General features: G+C 45.5%; 1 protein-coding gene across 1 annotated transcript in view; it reads right to left on the bottom strand.

Annotated features, from left to right (window-relative positions):
* ARHGAP31 (Rho GTPase activating protein 31) overlaps nt 1-14369 on the bottom strand; it is a 119130-nt gene extending 104761 nt beyond the window's left edge. The window contains exon 1 of the mRNA XM_019985377.2: nt 14234-14369. Coding sequence (XP_019840936.2) covers nt 14234-14333 — 100 coding nt within the window. The 5' untranslated portion in view covers nt 14334-14369. The remainder of the gene's footprint in view (nt 1-14233) is intronic.
* Between the last annotated feature and the right edge of the window lies 1 nt (nt 14370).

The following is a 14370-nucleotide window of genomic DNA, read 5'->3' as shown; positions in this document are numbered from 1 at the left end:
GGCCCACCTCCAGGGGACGCTGAGGTCTCCGATTCGGGGACCCAGGCGGGTGGGAGAAGACACCGCTCTGAGTGGGAGCACCTAGCTAGGAAGGGAATGGGAGCTCGCGGGGCCAAGCTCAAGACGCCACCTGGGAGCAGAATTGCTAAGAATGACAGATCTGCTGTCTGCTCTGTGGTTTCTTACATTGGAGGAAGAAAAGATGAATAGAAAGCTGGAGGAAAAAAAGAGATGGGCTCCAGCAGAAATGTGACCCGGAGGCAGGTGGGAACAAATGTTACAGAAACTTTCATGTCAAATAAAACTTGGATTTGAAATGTCAGACATCACTCTGGTTATCATGCACAAGACAAGAGAGAAGTGAAATTTCCCAAGATGGAAAATAAATAGATGATATAAACTATGAAAGCCTGAGTTACAGCTGCTTGGTGCACCTCACTTTTCCTCCACGTGGAGGAAGTTTATTCCTAGTCTGGGGCCCAATTTTTTCTCAACAGCAACAATAGAAACAGCAAAAAGGACGCACACTGTAAATGAGGCTTGAGATTCTTTTTCCTTTCTCATTCTGGAATTTACACGCTGGCACATTTGTCTATCACTTTTTTCCCCTTATCACTCTTTTTTTCCCTGGAAGATTTAAACTTCTCATTGAATAAGCCATTCGTTCCTATAAACCTCATCCAGGCAGGCAGGTTGCTCTCTTTATTCTTCTTTTCAGAATGTTGATCCTGCCACTCTTTCACACCTCGACACCGTTGCTTATGCTGTTCCTCCTGTCTGGGACAGGCAGGGACTACTTAGATTCCATTCATCTTAGAAGATCTAGCTTCTCTGAGTCAGAACTAATGACATCCACTTCCTCCGGTGGTTTGTGTGAGACTCAGTAGAGGATGTGTCTGCCTCCTGCATCGGGACTGTGAGCCCCACAGGGACAGACAATGCCTGTTCATCTGTGTGTCCCAGCTGACCCTTTGCCTGGTGTGTGGTAAATGCTGAGAAAACGCTGAGGTCCATCTCTTCCTCCGTTCTCGCAATCATTACCCTATTCCCTTCATTCACATTATTAACATCTGTGGAGCCGACCATATGTTGTGGGGAAAAAAGATCGTGGTAGGTTGAGTAATGGTTCCTCAAAGAAGTTCAAGTCTTCATTCCTGTAATCTGTAAATGTTGCCTCATATGGCGAAAGGGGTTTTTACAGATGTGATCAAACTAAAGATCTTGATATAACATTATTTTGGTTTATCTGATGTAGTGACAAGGTCTTCATAAGACAGAGGCAGGAGATCAGACAGAAGGCCAGGTGAGGATGGAGCAGAGGGGCCAAAGGTAATGTGATGAGAGGTCATAAGCTAAAGGATGAAGACAGCCTCTCAAAGCTGGGGAAGTTAAGGAAACAGAGTCTTCCTGAGAGCCTCCAGAAAGGAACCAGCCCCGCAAACATCTAACGCACAGATAAACAGAGAATGGTCAGTTTTCAAGGAGCTCATTTTCTTTCTACTCAAAGATAGAGACAATTTAAGAAACTATGACAGTTGTTGGACATGAAAGTGTTAGTCGCTCAGTCGTGTCTAAACTCTTTTCGACCCCATGAACTGTAGCCCGCTAGGCTCCTCTGTCCATGGAATTCTCCAGGTAAGAATACTGGATGGGTAGCCATTCTCTTCTCCAGGGGATCTTCCCAATCCAGAGATCGAACCTGGGTCTCCTGCAGTACAGGCAGATTCTTTACTCTTTGAGCCACCAGGGAAGCCCTGCTGGACACGAGCGGTAATAAACATCTAAACTTTACCATCCTGATCACCTTCCTCAATATACATCTGTGAATCAGTTTCCACCTTCAAATGGAGCACTGAGAAATGAATACAGACTCCCTGCTGGATCCAACTTGTTAAGAGTGCAGTGTGGGTCCCTCAGTCCATACACACTCTACAGCCTAAGATGCTGTTCATACAGCCTAAAATTGAGCCAGATTATCAGACAACTGTCAAAATGCAACTGTGGAGCAAAGAGACAGACATATGTGAAAAGTCATACAGGCTGGCGAAAACCCCTCCTTACCCTGTTCCATCAATGACCCAAACAGACTCACTTGCCAGATTTATAACTCTCCTGAAATACAGATGAAAAGTAGAAGGTCGGAGGGCTGTCACTATGATTACAGCCTTTTGCCATAACCCATAACCCTCATTTTATTTCTTTCCAGTTTTGTTTTTAAATTGTTTTCTTTCTCTGATTACTAAAGAAATGTTCAATTTAGAAATTTTACCACATTCCCATCCAGAAATATTTATCAACTGATAAGAATCTAAAAACTAGCATTTTTATGCATTCAACCAAAGAAAATAAATAATTATCCACATATCTGTTTGTTGCTATTTGGTCACTAAGTTGTGTCGGACTCTTTGCCACCCCATGGACTATAGCCCGCCAGGCTCCTCTGTGCATGGGATTTCCCAGGCAAGAATACTTGAGTGGGCTGCCGTTTCCTTCTCCATATGTGTATATAATAGAATTTTTAAAAAAGAAGAAGCAGCTCCTAGGGGTATATAGGGGCCTTGGAATATTTGTTCTCAGCTCCTTCTCAACTTGAAAGTCTGTAGCATTACTCAGGAACCACATTCTGAGTAATGAGGCTGAAACAGGTTAAGATTTCTAATCACCAAGGAAATAACTGTAGTTGATGCTCACGGAAGGTTAACTAAATTCCAGGCAGTACACTAGCCTATTTAATCCTCGCAATGACTCTGTGTGATACCCACTTTTATTCTCACAACCCCATTTTACAGACAAGGAAACTTGAGGCACAGAGAGGTTTGGTAACCTATCCATAATCACAAAACTAGCATGGGGTAGAGCTGAGATTTGAACCAAGGCAGACTATCAGCACAAAAGCCACACACTAACCACTTTGCTACATGCTTTGCTTCTCAGACAGGTTAACTGATTTCATGAGCCTGCAACTATCAAGGCAGGAAACCAAACTGAGACGTTATGAAGATTATTCTTTTAAATAAGGACCGGAACAAAATGGCTTCATGAAAAATTCAATGAATCAAGACAACCCATTCCCATCATAGTTTTAAAAGATTTTTCCTCTCAATTTAAGTAGTAAAAAATACATGTTCACTGTTGAAATTTGGGGCAATATAAAAAGTGTAAAGAAAAAAAAAATCATGTGGTTTCATTTAGCTGCTTTTTACAAGCTAGTCAGAGTGAGATCAGTAGGCCAAAGATACCACAATCACCTGGAGCTCATCTGCAAAAATGTGGATTCCTAGGTCCCGTCTCAGACCTCCGAGAGCAGAGTCTCTGAGGGGCTGACCTCAGAACACCGATCTGCAGGCGCACTTACAGCTGGCAGCCCTGTCTCTGCAGAACTCATTCCGAGGAGTCGCATGTTCTCCCCAGACCCAAATACTGCAGCACCTACGCAACGCCCATCTGAAACTTTTGCTACGGGTCTATTTTGTTTCAAGGCGCTCAAAAGGGAATTAAAGGAGTATCTCTAATACTCTTTATAGTATCCTAATAGTGCACTAAAATTTGACCAATATTTTTAAACTTTTTGATTAAAATTTTAATTAAACACTACAATTTTAGTCAAACTTAATGCCAGATAGAGTTTGAGTATCATTACCAGAGCCTTAAAAAAAGAGGTCCAGAATTCTTAAACCCAGAATTCACAACTCACACTCTTCCCTCCCACCTGCCTCCAGAACAGCTCCCCTATTCCTTTCTGAAACAAAGTGGACTTTAGGGGCAGTAAAAAAAAAATGGGGGAACTGAAGAAACCACGTCTTGTTTGACAGTCAGGTTTGGGTGAGGGAATACAGATTACTCAGTGGGTATGTTCAGCTGCAGGCTGTTTGCCCAGGGTCCAACAGCTAAATGCAGCTCCCAAGAGCCCCTGAGTGGGGTCTGTGCCCTCATCTCCAAGCCAGATTCAGAGCCCTGCATCCAGCTTTTGCTTTTCCAGAAAGCAAAATGGCTTCTCTTCACTAACAACAGGCCCATACTCTAGCTGTTAGCCAAACAAAGCCTTTTCCAAATATGGACCCAAGAACGCATGTGCACTTTGAAGGCCACAATGCAGCTTAAATAGCTAAAACTTATTAAAAAGAAAGCCAACAATCGACGCCAAAAAGCGTGAGTCTTAAAGAACAGAACAGTAAGACAAAAGCCAGAAAGAGGAACAAAAATATGCATTGTAGGGGAGGGGTGAGCAGGGAGGTGTAGATTTATATGGAAGAGTTGACATCATTGTTTCCCAATAATACTCAGCATGCAGGAAACAGATGGGAAAGCAGTGGTGGAAGGGGCTACTTATGGTAACAGGGCATGCTCTCTGTTTAGAATCCTGCCATTTGGAACCTACATGTTTGACTTCGAAAAACTGGGGATGCCAGCAGTTTTAGTAAAGTCGAACTAAATCCTACTGAACTTATCACCTTGACAGTGCATGGGTAAATGAACTCTGCATATCAGACAGATTTACTGCCAGCATAACTGCAGCGGTTTGGGTCCAGAGGAGACAAAGCCGTGGAAAGGGAACTGAATGTCGGGCAGACGTGGTTTGAGTTCTGGTTCTCCCAATTCCTAGCTTGGTGATGTTAGGCAAGTTGCTTCACTCCTCTGAGTTGGTCTTCATATATAAAATGGGGGAGGGTGAGTTCCCTGGTGGCCGAATGGTTAGGATTCCAAGCTTTCACTGCCATGGCCAGGGTTCAATCCCTGGTTGGGAAACCTAGATCCCACTAGCTGCATGGCTCAGCCAAAAAATAAGATAAAATGGGGGGCAAAACAAGAACTTTGACACACAGTGGGGAGAGACTGAGGTTGCACATTTATGCCATACTGTTTGATTAAGCAGGAAACACAATTAGGGTGGTCAGTTAACATTATGAGTTTTCCCTTTAAACAGAATTTTCCATTCCCCTGCTCTTGGGCAGGGCACAGACACAGCCAAACCAGCTGCCACGCTTGTGCTCAGCCATAGTGCCTTCTCCTGATGGTAGATCACTCGCTGCCACTGAAGACAGCTTGACCCCCCAGCCAGGGTCTCCCCTTACAAGCCTGGCCATTAGAAGTCACTCTCAACTACCTTTCCCACAGTTTCAGCATCTTCTCCCCCAGGGCTCAGGAGGGTGTGACCAATTACAAGTATCAGGCAAAGCCATGTGGCTTCCTGTCTGCAGAAACCAACCGCTCTATCTCCCCACATCTCCGCTCTATCTCCCCACATCTCCGTCATTCCTCACCGGTCAGATGATGTTTATTGTTTTATTGATTTTTTTCCCTTTACAAACAACCCACTCATAGTTTTCTTTCACTCAGCTGCCTTGCATGTTAACATCTTCTCTTGCAGCTTTTGTAGAGCCCTCATTTCATTTTCAGTACATTTTTTTGGTAAAAATTTTAAAAATTTGTTTTAATTGGAGGATAGTTATTTACAATATTGTGATAATTACAATACATCAACATGAATCACCCACAGGTATACACGTGTCCTCCCATCCTGACCCCCCTTCCACCTCCCTCTCCACCCTATCCTTCTGGGTTGTCCCAGAGCACCAGCTTTGGTTGCCTTGCTTCATGCATCGAACTTGGACTGGTCATCTATTTTACATGTCATAATATACATGTTGCAATGCTATTCTTTCCAACCTATCCCATTGAGTCCAAAAGTCTGTTCTTTACATCCTCCATACTTGGTTGTTTCCCTGTCTTACACAACCCACTAGGCTGAGAGCAACTTGAGAGCATCTTTGTGAACCCCAGAGTGTCTAGCATATTAGAGTCCCATTAAATATCTGTTGCATTGAATTGAAAGCCCATATAAGATGGCTTCTGAATAAAAACATGAAAAAAGCTAGGGAAAGAAATATGCGTAATTACACAAATTAGCTCAATTCTTAAAAGCTACAGATTTGTAGTTTGCCAGACTGCTGCTTTATATGTCAAACAGTTTTCCGCTGTCTGTAAAGCAAGAGCTGGTATAAGTTGCTTTTGGGGAGGGTGACCTTTCCCCTCAACCCTCTGGGGGTAGTGGTGAGGGCCCAGAGGCATACTGATCATGGGCATCATACTGGCCAGCATCAGGTCATGGGGATAGCCCCAAGGCCTGATATGCATCAGCCACACTTGAACTAGAACAAAGAGTGCCTGACACTCGATCCTACAAACTCAGTTGGTTCTGAGACCCCACCAAGAAGGTGGTTCATATCAATGAGTGACTGGCAAGGCATTAGGGAAAGGTGATGTTTCCAGGGCGCCCTGCGCAAAGCCTGGATCTGTTTCTATCTGCGAGGAGCTTTGTGCCCTTGTGGGGAACCTCGGACAGTCTTGGATTCCTCATATTCCAGCAGCACGGCAGCCATGGCCCAGGTCCTGAGCTTCCTAGGAGGGCTCTCTCAGGCTTCCTGAGGAGGAAACCAAACATCAGCGGTGTGCTGGCCTGGGGGAGGCCAGCGAGCTCCTCAGTCTGCATGAGCTGCCCGAGGCCCCCACCTTTAGCAGAGCTCACGGCCTTGTAAACACAAAGCCAGAGAGAAAACAGGGTAAGGAGGAGAATGAGGACTAAATTGGGTGCCTCTGAGTCTCAGGCAAGGGCTGTTCCAAAAAGGAAGGAGGACTGTGGCTGCAGTGGTCAGGGAGGGGCCTGGGAGGAAAAGGTGGGGCCTGGCTGGACTTGAAAGCAAGTAGGTAGGGGTGAAGTGCTGTGCAAACGTTAGCTGTTATTATTACTATTCCAGACCTAGGCTGGGGCAAGAACAATGCAAGCGAGAAAAGGCCACTTTTCGCAGAGTTTTTTGGGTTTTTTTTTTTGGACAAAACTATGACATAAATGTCAAATTATGAAATATGCTATTTTGGGAAATTGTGTTTGTGCCTAAGACCATGCGTGGCTTTGGGAGTCAGACAGATCTTGATTTAAATTCTGCTTTTCTTATCTCAATAATCTTGGCAAGTGATTTAACCTCTCGGATCTCAGTTTTCTCCGCTATAAAAAGGGGGAAAACATCCGAATTTGTACAGATTTTGAAAATATTACTTTGTATGTATCAAGTGACTGGCACATAGTAAACAAACAATGTAGATTGTAATTCCACTAATAAAAATAACAAGTAGCTGTGATTTGGGGCTCAGCTTCATTTCCAGGTTCCTTCTCTCCTTCCTCCTCTTCCCTTTAGAAGCCTAACATTCTCATCTTTATCAAAAAGCTGCTCTTAAAAATCTAGCCCCAGTATCTATTCTCTTCTAAATTGAAATCAGGATGTTTCCTCAGGGGTCCTTTATTTTAAGCCTGACCTAAAACTGCATGGGGAGGGGTGGTGGTGGTGCAGATTAGAGGGACAAGGGCGGCGGTGCGATTTAGATGGCCTAAAGTTCTATCAGGCTGTGGCCCCACCTTAATTAGGACTCAAGGACGGTCCTTTGAGAGAGAAACACCAAAACTCATTAAACTGACACGTGGCGATTACAGGATCATAAAAAAGAAACAGAAGATCAGGTGGGACATGCACCCGCAAGTAAAAAGAAAATTAACTGGAAGTGTGATGATGAGTTGGAAAAAAAATGCCACCTTGGCTTCAATACAGGACAAGCAATAAGCAAAAAAAAAAAAAAAACCCAGAAAACCAAAAGAGCGAGCATAGCCGTGTTCCTGGGCCTCAAGACTGGTGTGAAGGAACCACACAGAGGGAAGTAGAGTCCTGAAACCAGGGATGGGGTAGCGGGGTACAAGTCACCCTGAGCAGCCTGCTCTGGAGGAAGCACCAGGGAGTCCCAACCTGAGGGTCTATGGGTACTTTGCTCCAGACATTTTTAGCTGCAATATCTAATGAAGAGGAGTTGGGTGTCACCTCTCATCCCCAGATGGAGTCCTGGGCCTCTGAGCCCTGTCTTCCTCTCACATCCTCTGCCACAAAATCCCAGGAAACTTTCTGCAGTGAAGTGACTCCCGGGGACAACTGGTCCTCAACAAGTGATTCAGAACTGCCTTGGTTGCTCAGCTTCTGGAATTTATGTGTTTTTCCCCAGGCCCCACTCCCACAGAAGAAAGTTTCCAGGATAGCCCACAGATGCCTAATGGACTAAGGGAGGCGGGGAGAAAAAGAATGCATCAAAAAACAGAGCTCTAATGGCACTGGGGAGATAATCTACCACCCACAGCATCGTCTGCGGGAAAATGTGTTTCTAGTTTCAACCTGTTTCCCTCTGCCCCAGCAGATGGTCCACTGGGCTCCAGGGCAGGTCTGGGGCAATGGGACCAAGGGTTTCCTTAACTGTCTAAAGGCCTGGGTCTCTGAGGTTAGAAGGCATCTAGGCAGCTGCCAGTGGGGGTTATGGGGTGGAGGAAGGGCAAGGCTATGCCTGTGGTCAACGGGCTCTTGGCAGAGGTCTGGAGAGTGGGCAGGGGGGAGGGATGTACGTAGGTGGAATGGCTGTTTCCATCCTCTGGGTGGGTTGTTTGCCACATCCAGACCATACAGAGTTACTTAGTTTGGCTTCATGCTGTCAGTTAGTTTGCTTCAGGTTTAAAAGCCTTAATTCTCCTCGTTTAGTTCTTCCTGTTTCACTGTGAGAGCCCAGATTTGGGGATACCTCTCCAAACGCAAGCCCAGGAAGTGGCTGTTCTGTCTCCGCAAGCTCCACCTCCAGGACTGGACTTCTCTTTCAGTTCCCTGCAGCTCTGGGAGTGACAGGGTATCTTTCTCAGATCTTTCTCAGGGCCCTATAGTTTCAGGTTGACGTTCTGCTCCCCCACCACTGTCTACTGACGCTCCACTCCCCAGTGGCTCTGGGAAATCCCTCTGTGAACTCTCTGCTTAGTGGGGCAACCAATCTGCTTCCTGTCCCTGTTGGTAATTAATTAACCCATCTGAAAGTGAGGTGAAAGACGCTCAGTCGTGTCTGACTCTTTGCGACCCCATGAACCATTCTCTAGGCTAGAGTACTGGAGTGGGTAGCCTATCCCTTTTCCAGCGGATCTTCCTGACCCAGGAATTGAACCGGGGTCTCCTGCAGATTCTTTACCAGACCATATCATTTATTCGTTTCATGGGAGCCCTCATGCATTCATTTGGTCATGGCATATATAGTATGTGGTTATTTAGGGCACATCTACAATGTTATGATGACAATAGCTACATTTGTTGTTGTTGTTGTTTAATTGCTCAGTCGCGTCATGGATTGCAGCCTGCCAGGTTCCTTTGTCCACGGGATTTCCCAGGCAAGAATACTGAGGTGGGTTGCCATTTCCTTCTCCATGGTATCATCCCCACCCAGGGATCGAACCTGAGTCTCCTGCACTGGCAGGCAGATTCTCCACCACTGAGCCACCAGGGAAGCTACATTTAGAGCTTACCTTATGCATGCCCTCTTCTAAGTGCTTTGCTCGTAGTAACTCATTTCTCTTCACATCAGTCCCCTTATCCCCATTTTACAAACGAGGAAAGGGAGAGCCAGAGGGGATAAGTAGCCTGCTCCACAGTCACTCAGCTGGGAACAGGCAAAGTCTGGATTCTGCTCTAGGCGGCATGCTTCCAGAACTCCTACTGGAAGCCCCCAGCAGGGGGCACCTGTCTTGGGAGGATCAAGGAAGGTTTCCAGAAGCAGCTGAGACCCAAAGGATGGACAGTTAGCTAGGGAAGGTGTGATAATGATGTGCCAGGCAAGACGCTGGGAAGGAAACCACTAAGCCAATGGAATACCCTTGCCCTGGTTCTCCATTCAGTGTTAAATCTTCTATTGAACACATTCACCTTCCTTGCTCAGACTTTGTCCTGTTTATGTTTGGGTTTCTTGTCTGTTTAATCGAAGATAAGAGCTTTTGCATTTTCTCCTTCAGTTATAACAACTAACTTCAAAGCCATTGGTTTCTGAAAGTTTGTTCACATCCCTGAGACTGTAAATTTCTTGAGGCTGGGGTATCTGTTTCTTTCTCTTCCACCATACCTCTACAGCACTGTATAGCTGTTTGTTAAATAAGTGAATGAACAAAGTAAGAGAATGACTTAGCCTAAGAAGTACACTTAGAATAACTACACCTCAAAGTTCTCATTGCCTTATTCTTGTTCTTTGAGGTACTAGGGCCATCTTACTCTCATCAAGCTTGAAAATTTTATTTCGTAATGGGTGTTTATTTATTCATTATGAACCTTCTAGAATTCCCCAAATCGAATACACACACACACATATTGTTTAGTCACTAAGTTGTGTCCAACTCTTTGCAACCCCATGGACTGCAGCACACCAGGCTTTCCTGTCTTTCACTATCTCCCGGAGTTTGCTCAAACTCACATCCATTAAATCAGTACATATTCTTTTTCAACGTGATAAGAACTCGAAAAAACCTTCATGAACAATGTTCTTATCAAACACTCAGAGGGCACCTTCTGAATAATCAAGGCTGCTTATCCAGAGACTAAATGATCTATAAATCCCTGCACTATAAGCAGTGGTTCTCAACTTTTCCTGCATAAGAATCATCTAGGAAGCTTTTAAAACATACCCATGCACCAAGATTCTGATTTAATTGTTCTGAGGAGGCCCAGACATCAACTTTTCTTAATGTTCCCCACATGGTTCTATTGTGCTGCCATCATGGCAAACCACCACCCCGACAGTGGTTATCCAGAAGTGAGTCAGATGGCAGAGATTGTTGGGGAGAGTGAGGAAGCCCTCAGCTCTGAGAGTGCGACCAGAATAGAGGCAGAAGACAGCTTTCCTGTAATGCTCTTACTGGTCCCTTGACTCCTGGCCCCAGTGTTTCCAGGCACTGTGTGAAGACCCAAGGCACTCGGCCCAGAGGGAAGAGGTAGAGAAAACTATTTTCACCATCAGCAGTGACAAAGGGATGATCTTCTCCCTCTATTCCAGACAGGAGGAGAAAATTACCTGGTTCCCAGGGGAGAGCTGGAGGCTGGGGCAGCAGCCACTGTGCTGGAGGGTAGGTGAGAGAAAAGCTGGCCAGGCTGGCCAGGAGCAACTTCATCCCATTCTCGGGTGTTCGCACCAGGCTGGAGAAAAGTGGCCATAGACGCAAAAGGGGGAAATTGGCCATTTGCATCAGCTCTGTCTGCAGCTGGGGACAGTCAACAGCAGGATCTGAATCTGGCATCTGTGTGGATGCCCACAGAAACTGTACACAGGACATTATATGTGTATGTCTCTGTGAATGTTTTCTAAGAAAAGGTTTCTGTTTTTCATCAGGCTCCTAAAGATTAAAGACGAAACTGGCCCCAAGCAACATCTGCTCAAAGATGAACACCTATTTGTCACCTAAACATCTTGCCCCATCAGGTGTGTTTAACTGAATGCAGCAGGACTCGGCTACAGCAAATTGCAGACGTGAATGACATTTTTCCTCTCTGTTCAGTCCAGGGGTGTAAATTCCCCATGTTCAGGTGACCTGAGAACATTTAATTGTCACCAGCCAGCTTTGTCTTGTACCCCAGCTCAGAGATTTCCCTCCCTCTCCCCGCTACACAGGGGTTTTCTTGGATCCCCCACATCTCCATTCTTCCCTTCTGCCCTGTACACCCAGACCTGAATCCATTTTTTTGGTCTCACTCCATCCTTGACCTCCAAAGTCTGAGGAACTATGATGTTAGTCTTGGGGCTCCCAGGTGGCACCAGTGCTAAAGAACCCGCCTGCCAGTGCAAGAGACAGGGGAGACTGGGGTTCGATCCCTGGGTTGGGAAGAACCTCTGGAGGAGAGAATGGCAACCCACTCCAGTATTCTTGCCTGAAGAATCCCATGGACAGAGGAGCCTGGCGGGCTACTGACCATTGGTTTGCCCAGAGTCTGATACGACTGAAGTGACTCAGCACGCACAATGTTAGTTTTGTGACAGCCTTCTAGATCCTAGTTACTTGTCACCCTCAGCATTCTGGGCTGAACTTCCAAGGTCATGGGCAAAGGAACACTGCCTAAGTCAGTTTTTCCTTCCTGGGGAAAAACTGTTTCAGAACAGTCATGAGGAGGACACATTGTTTTAGAGAAAACCATTAGCCTCAATGCTATTTATTGATGCTACCCTCTAAAGAAAATGAGACAACTGCCTGACTAGTTCTAGATATGAGAGAAGAAATCCTAATTATTCTCATTTTACATAAGCGCTTATTAGGCAAGCCTAATTCCTACGCGGCACAATACTGGTGGGTCATTAAGTGGGTCAGTTTCCTTCTCTTTCAAAGCTGAACTTTATTCAGATATGTCAGCCTTGAAAGCTTGCTGATTCTGGGGCAGGACTGTCTGCTTTCAATTTAGGGGAAAAAAAAAATCATTAGAGGAGAATGTTGGCCTAGACAAGGAAGCCAAGGAGGGGAAAGGAGCCAAGTGGGCCAGAGACCTCTGCATCCTTCATGACTGACTGTATGACCTTAGGCAGGTCAGTTTACCTCTCTGGGCTTCCCCCCTTCTCCCTAGGGCGGGATGCACTGGGTACTGGTTTTAACATTTTGTTTTTCTTTAAGCAGTATCCCCCTCTCTTTTTTTCCCCCCCACACAAAACATATAAGAAAACTCAAAATATAAATCAAGTGAAAGAGGAACTGTTTAAGGCTGCCTCTGAGGTGTCTTCACAGAACCCTGGGATTCTTTGCTTATTCTAGGATCTGTGACATTGTCAGAACAGGGGAGGGCTAAGAAGCACCTCCATGTACCTCTCAGCTTTGGAGCGAGGGCCCAGAGTTTAACATCCACTTGGTGGGAACATTCATAAGTGAACCGGGACAAGAGCCTGAAGTCCCCCTGTTAAAAAACAGGTGGAGGAAAACATTTCATTCTGAATGCCTGATGGTAGTGGTTAAGATGCATACTTGGAGTTCTCAAAAAAAAAAAAAAAAAAAAAAATCAATTCAAGGATGTTATTCCAAATCTACCTCTCTAGATTGCTGGATGGGATTAAATGAATTGACTCTGTTGTGTCCCAGTTTTAAAAGAGGCAGTTTTGAAACCTGTGGTCCCTCAAGCTGTAAAATAACTAAGCCATTCATTTGTCCTAAAGACACGGCAGCCTCTGAACTCAAGAATACCACAGGAATATCACACCACTGCAAATTACTAGGTGGTGCTGAGTCTTAAAAAAAAAAAAAGAAATAGAAACAAAAGCACTGCTCTGTTTTTGAGATGCACATTTGATATGAGCTAATCAAATAGTTTTTGAGATTACTTTCCTGGAGGCAGAATTATTCTGCCCAGCTAGCCCTTCAGTTTCCCCTCTTTGTTGTATCTATCTATGTATAAACACAAGGCCCATATCGTGGATTTTTTTCTTCTCTCACTGAAGTTTCTGAAGACAAGGCCTTTTTGTCATGGATAAATGCAGGGCCAGTCAACCTTACAAAAGGAGTCATTTAATGCTCAATTTCCCCAACTTTCCTATGATTAAAAACTTCTAACCTCAAATGCCATTACTCTATTCTAGATTGTTTTCTTCCACCCTCCCCCCAACAAATGTTTAAATTGTCTCTACTCTGGAGGATTCCTTTTTCTCCAATCTGACCTTGAAAACAGAGAGGCTCTCCTATTCTCTTACATGCCCTAAACTATTTTAAAATCAAGGCCCTCTGACCTTTTCACAACACTCTTCTTGTCTGACACACCAAATGCTCCTCTGAAGGCCCAGAGGAGGTAAAGGGTCTGAAGGGTTGGGAAGGGGGAGGGAGGGATGTACTATATATTTGGCATCAGTTCAGAAATTCAGAAAATGTTTGTGCAACCACTCCCCCAGCCAGGATCCACCGCACCCCCTGCCTTCCAGCACATTAATAAAAAAAGATGTGAGCGGACGAAATTGGAGAGCCCTGGAGGGACACCTAAGGCAGTCATAATTATGTGCCCAGAGAAGCCCACTGCACAGCATCCCTCAGGTCCAGCCCTCATCCTTCCCCTCCGACATCCAAATTTTGGGAGCAGGACCTCTCACGCCCTCACCCCCACCCCCCCAGAGTAGCCGGTCAGACGTGTGGCAGCGCCGCCCATTAACGGCCAGTGTGACACAACTGGAAGGAGTGACATAACCTCTGCACGTCGGGGTGGCAGCGTTATGCACCTTAGGAATCATATATGTTTTTTGTTTAAAAAAAGTACCACAAGGGCACAGGCCTGGAATACATTAACTTGTGAATTGAATGCAACACGCCCTACGAGAGTCTCCCCCTCTCGCTCCGAAACAAAAAGAAGCGGTGGGGGGTGGGGGAAAGGGGGAGAAGGCACTTTACCATCCTGTCCTGAGCTCTCCAGATACTCCGTCAGGTCACAGCCGAAGGCGCTGGCGGCTCCCTTTCGTTTCAGCTTCTGCTTGGCACCCTTGTTCTTCATGAGTTAGTCCCAAAGAGGTTGCCCCTCCGTCTCGCCC

Source organism: Bos indicus, chromosome 1 (assembly GCF_029378745.1).
Source record: "Bos indicus isolate NIAB-ARS_2022 breed Sahiwal x Tharparkar chromosome 1, NIAB-ARS_B.indTharparkar_mat_pri_1.0, whole genome shotgun sequence".
NCBI classification, from domain to species: Eukaryota; Metazoa; Chordata; class Mammalia; order Artiodactyla; family Bovidae; genus Bos; species Bos indicus.
Note: the sequence above shows the minus strand (reverse complement) of the source record. Positions and strands in the feature narration are given on the sequence as shown.